Source organism: Mangifera indica, chromosome 3 (genome assembly GCF_011075055.1).
Source record: "Mangifera indica cultivar Alphonso chromosome 3, CATAS_Mindica_2.1, whole genome shotgun sequence".
NCBI classification, from domain to species: domain Eukaryota; kingdom Viridiplantae; phylum Streptophyta; class Magnoliopsida; order Sapindales; family Anacardiaceae; genus Mangifera; species Mangifera indica.
In genome coordinates this window covers 16,622,598-16,628,597 of record NC_058139.1, presented here as the reverse complement: position 1 = coordinate 16,628,597, position 6,000 = coordinate 16,622,598, and the positions used below count along the sequence as shown (strand labels likewise).

Here is a 6,000-nt window from a genome sequence, read left to right as displayed (position 1 = left end):
TCGTGGTTTGTCCACTTATTCCATGAAATTATAAACTACATTACTACTTCACCATTCTTGTAAGTTGCCGAGAGCAGATTCAAATCAATGGTTAGCTCAAACTCAATTTAAATTTGAATCAGGTTAAAATGACCAATTTGAGCTCCTATGATGAGCAATGATGTAAAGAGAATTAAAAAGGTCACCATATTAAAAAAAATTGCCAAAGAAAAATCCCCTTAAAAGAGAAGTGTGATGAGCAATAGAACTCCACCAAGCTACCAAGTTAGAACTTCAACTCAGAATTCAACTCTTTCTTGTTATACATAAATTCAAGTTTAAACCAATTTGACTCAAATCTACCTTGAGAGGCTTTCTCCTCAATATACAAAGGTTTGCATGTATGTAACTAATTCAAATATCGTCCCCAAGTCTACTTACAAAAGATGAAATTAAGCACAAACTTTATAAAATTTATTTTTACTAACAATAAAAAATCCTTCAAGCCCACCACTTCTCTATGTTCTACGGAATCTATATATGTTTACTATACAAAATTATCACCAAGCTGTATATGTCTGTCTATTTTCAGATAAATGGCTTTCTTGTTTCAACTGCAAATTATTTCCGATATGGGACAGGAAACTATTACATATGGCGGAAGAAATATATGCAAGAACAGCTGTAAAATTATCAATGATCAGAAGTTATCAGCAAGAAAAAGAAAAGAAAAAGAAGAACGTTTGCAGAATGGTACAAAAAACAGAAACCAAGTGTACCCTTAATATTACCGGGAATGGGGAAAAAAGATTTCACATCACAGAAACATGGGCAATGAGTTATCCAATCAACCACTGCTACTGCCAAAAGATGAACCGAAAGGAACTGATCCAGGCACCTGTTGAGGAGACCAAATGTAGACCCCTTCTTTTGGATTTACTTCACTGTTGCCACTGCCAAGTGGTGTATATGGTTTCATTACTTTCTTTTTCAGCATCTCCTGGATAAAATTATGTAAAGTTTTCATTACAAGCTATCGAGCCTTAGTGCTATGATCAAGATTTAACATAAATGGAAGAAAGCATGGGGCAAAATTACCTTTGAAAGATTATTCCCATAGGTGTTCCTTGCTCGCTCAATTGAAGAGTAAACTTCCACTGCCTGATGGGTCTCACTGCTGCATTTTATAACAAGAACTTGTTCCTTCGTTTCTGTTGATCTGATGTGTAGATAAAGAACAACCCTAGAAGGGAAAGCTTTTGGATTGTCCTTTTTTCCATGAGTCAATTCCATTGTTATGAGGTCATCCCACAGTACATCCCACAAAATAGAACATGGATCCCTAGCAGGGCTAAACTTTCTCTGAGCAACGATGTTGGAGGGTTGCTGTCACATAAATTTACAGTTATGTTGTCCTCTTGGAGGAGTGTAACACCATAAAGTATATTATGTCAATTGAACTTACCTGCAAAAGTATAACTCTCCTATGTGTGACCATAAGGATCTTTCCTTTGGGCAGTAAAAAGTGATCTTCATAAGCATCTGATAAGGCAAACTTCCCACGTACTTTAAAAAGATCAACTTGCCCAAAAAATGAACCTGATTCTGCCAGCTGCAGTATAACCTTTCAAGATGAAGTAATGCATACGATGTCATGAGTCATGGCCAGTACAAGGAAGGGAGATATAGTGTGCTAATTTGACATACAGAAGATATGGGACATCAATAAATAAGATAATGTGAGAATTTGGGCCAATTTGATGAACTTATTCTGTTTATATTAGCCTAGTGCATTAGTTAAAATAATAATAATAAATGTTGGATTGGGTTATAAGTAAATTTTAAGAATGTGAACTAGTTGAAACACAAAAACTAGAAAAAACCTGAAAGAGAACAAAAGAGATTCTTATATTTGTCCTTGGAGAATTTAGTTAATTATCTCCTACATGGATTATGTGTCTCTCTCTACAAATCCTAGTAAGTTCAAATCACAGACTCTCTTTTAATACAGATAAGTTGGGGCAACTTAAAAAACTCTTAACCATCACCTATGCAATTTTTTTCCTTAAAAAAAGGAAAAAAGTACCTGTCCTTGTGCTTTGTACTCATCATATGGATGAAGCAAATTATCACCACCAATTACACGTGGCAGTCTCCTACGTAGAAGTTGCTCATCTGAAGCTATAGCTGATGCTATCTTCATTCTCATAGCATTTGCACCTTCAGTAGTCTTTGATAGAAGATCGAGAACCCCACTAACTGGTTGGGCAGCTGCACCTATTATTCCTTTACCTACACCTTGAACAAAACCCTCAACACCAGAAGATTTTGCTCCTTCAAGAGGCTTTGTTAATATGCCAGTAACACCTCTGAATAGACCCTTTGCTAAGGCACCGCCTCCCTCTCTGATAAAATCACCAAAGTCCTCTACACCTTTGCTCTCCTGAAAGATAACACAGATTACAAAGCAAAAGAGAATGGTTTAGCACATGGAAAAAGATACCAACCATTATATTGATGTGTGCTGTTCTAACGGGAACAAGCAAAACAAGAACACACAGAGAGAAGAACAGAGAGATTCACAGAGGAAAAACAAATCACATGTTTCACATTATTTTTCACACCTCCTATTACAATTTTTCCCACCCATATTTATGCGCTCTTCACACACAAAACGACACCGGTTTATTCACAACTGCTTACAACCAAATGACACTGTATTGCAAGTTTTAAAAAACAAAACACGCGCGCACTCTCCTTTATTTCCTAACTGTCACTCAACCATCCTTTGCGCCACTCCACAAGTTTATATTGTAACAAATCCTCCCTGCTAAGCTTCCTAGCCCTCAAGGAAGCTTGGAAACCTTTGGCGAATATAGTCAACCAACTCCTATGTAGCTGCTTCCAATGGTTCACCCTGCCACTGAATTAATAACTTGGCAACAACAACATTTCCCCTCTGAGCTATCCTTCGATCAAGAATCTTCTGAGAAACCCTGTAATGCTGCTAGAGCTCTGGAGGAAGAGTAGAAGAAGCAGACACTATTGCATAAGCAGGCTTCAGTTAGGAGACATGAAATACATTGTGGATGAGTGCCTCAAGTGGAAGCTGAAGCCCATATGCCACTAAACCCACTACTTCGATAACAGGGAAGGGACCAAAATACTTCAGATGAAGTTTTTGGTTTCCATGATGCATAGTCACTTGTCTATAACCATATCACCCAGCTTGTATTGTTTGTCAGTTTTACCCTTATCAGCCATTGCTTTCATACGGTACTAAGCCTTACTCAAATGGTGCTGAAGAATTTGAATAGTGTCTTCACGCAACCTCAACATGGTATCCACTTCAGTGACTGCCAAATCCTTTGGGAAGTAAAGGATATGGAAGGGAGCAGGGTAGCTCAGAAACACAACACCATGATCACTAGTAATAGAAGCAGGATTCCCATGTAACTTATAGACATTATCTAAGAATTGTTGGGCCACCACCTGCACAGAAAAAGGATGCACCAGCACCATAATGTGGGCATACTTCGTCAATCTGTCGACAACCACCATAACAATAGATCTTCCTTGAGATTTAAGCAACTTTTCGACAAAATCCATAGTGCGTTTTGAAAAAACACCTTCTGGATTTGGTAAGGGTTTTCACTCTTGATGTTAAAAAATGGAGCACTCACAGACATAATTTCAAACACTCATTCACATCCCTTTCCAGTAGACCACTGATGTCATTCTATCGACAGTTGCAACCACCCCTAAATGTCCTCCAATGGTTGAATCATGTAACAACAATAAAAGTTGATGTTGTAAGTCAGGGATGTTGGCTACAACCAGCCTCAATTGCCCATTCTGCCAGTCATACTTCTTTTATCTTAGCATCAATGATGGACTTCAAGGACGAGTCTTCCTGCCACCCAACTTCAATTTGAGTTAATAAGTCATCCAACAACACAACAACAGTGAGGCTATGAAGTTCTCCACTGCTAGACCATGAAAGGGCATCAGCAGCCACATTTTCCCTCCCTTTTCTATACTTGATCTCATAGTCGAATTGCATCAATTTGGCCACCCAAGCCTGCTGTGATGGGGTGGTGATCTTTTGCTCAAGCAAATACTTGAGACTTTGATTGTCAATAAGGATGCTGAAATGCTGGTTCCTTACATCATGCTCCCATTTTCTGATTGCAAACAGAATGGCCAACATTTCTTTTTCATATGCTGACAATAACTAATGTTTTGGAGATAATGTCTTGCTTATGTCCGCAATAGGATGACCCTCTTGGATTAGCACAGCTCCAATTCCTTCATTCGAAGCATCAGTCTCTATTTGAAAAGTCTTAGTTAAATCTGGAAGAGCAAGAACAGGTGCTATACTCAAGCATACTTTCAGTTTCTCATAAGCTTCCAACGTTGCCTCACTCCACACAAATGCATCCTTCTTTATGAGGGTTGTCAAAGCTCTTGTAATGACTGCATAGCTTTTTATAAAGCGCCTGTAATAGCCTGAAAGGCCTAAGAATCCCCTGAGCTACTTGATATTTCTCAAAATAGGCCACTCATTCACAGCTCTCACCTTGGCTAGATCAGTTTCTACCCCCTGTCCAATGATGATGTGGCCCAAGTATTCCACTTGAGCAGCCCCAAAGACACACTTGCTACACTTAGCATAGAATTGGTTAGCTCCAACAGCTGTAAGACAGTTTCCAGATGCTCGAAATGTTCCCCCTTGTTGCGGCTATAAACCAATGTCATTGAAGAAAACGAGGACAAACTTCTGAAGACAAAGCTTGAAAACCTGGTTCATGATGTGTTGGAAGGTTGGAGCACTGGTGAGGCCAAAAGGCACTACCAAAAATTCATAATGGCCTTCATGTGTCTTGAAGGCAGTTTTTTCAATGGAGACTAGGCACATGCGTATTTGCTAATACCCTGATCTTAAATCCACCTTAGAAAATACCATAGCCCCTCCCAATTCATCAAGCAACTCTTCAATTAATGGAATTGGGTATCGATCCTTCACTTTGAGCTGATTAAGAGTTCTGTAATCTATGCAAAGTCTCCATGTTCCGTCATTTTTCCTGATCAATACAACAGGGCTAGCATACAGACTGTTGTTGTCCAGAATGACTCCAAATGCTAGCATCTCTCTCACCATCTTCTCTATGACATCGTTTTGCACTCCTTCATACAGATAGGGCTTGATATTTATTGATTGAAAGCCTTCCTTCAACACTATTTAATGATCTTGGAGCCTTTCTAGAGGTAGTTGTTTGGTTTTTGTGAAAACAACCTCATACTTCTCTAATAACTGATTCAATTCCCTCCATTCCTCTTCCATTTCCTCCTTGATCAACTGAAGTTCAAATGCTTGTTTCCTATCTTCTACATCCGCAGTCCATAGGAGTTGTACCACAGTCGGTTGTTGTTCTCTTCTTAAGAGCTTATTCAACCTGCCATTCCCAATCATGCTCACCCTTACCTCCTTATCTCCTTGCAAATGGTACTACTAGTTAATCATCCAAAAGGTCATTGTTAGCTCCTTAAAATTCCAAACTAAGGATGGCAACGGGGAGGGGCGGGGAGAGGATCTCAATCCCCGTCCCCGTAGGGGATATCAATCCCCATCCCCGATCCGTCCCCGCTATGGGGATGAAAATGATTCTCCGTCCCCTCCTTACAAAGAAAAATCCCCTCCCCATCCTCTCCTCGTCCCCGTGGGGAAAAATCCCCTTCCCGTACCCACAAAAAAAATATATTCTTTTTACCTTGTAAATACAATATAAATATATTAAATAACAAAATTAAAATTAATCTACTATTTCAAATATCATAAATATAATATATTAACTCCTTTGATACGCACAACAAAAATCTAAATAAATTTGAAAAACATAAATAATTTAAAACTATAAAAATATATTAGTATTTTAAATAAATATATTAATATAAAGAGACGGGGAGGGGAAGGGTCGGGTCGGGGCGGGGAGGGGACACATGTATCCCCATCCCCGGCCC

General features: G+C 38.9%; 1 protein-coding gene across 4 annotated transcripts in view; it reads right to left on the bottom strand.

Annotated features, from left to right (window-relative positions):
• Positions 1-272: 272 nt before the first annotated feature.
• Positions 273-6,000, bottom strand: part of LOC123210663 — a 60,803-nt gene continuing 55,075 nt past the window's right edge. For 3 of the 4 annotated variants that reach the window (XM_044629135.1, XM_044629137.1, XM_044629136.1), the window contains exons 60-63: positions 2,066-2,422; positions 1,445-1,603; positions 1,078-1,365; positions 651-979 (exon numbers count right to left, since the gene is read on the bottom strand). In XM_044629135.1, the coding sequence (XP_044485070.1) occupies positions 827-979; positions 1,078-1,365; positions 1,445-1,603; positions 2,066-2,422 (957 nt within the window). In that variant the 3' untranslated portion in view covers positions 651-826. Of the gene's footprint in view, positions 980-1,077; positions 1,366-1,444; positions 1,604-2,065; positions 2,423-6,000 lie in introns of all 4 variants that reach the window. The other variant, XR_006501284.1, reaches the window with a different exon arrangement.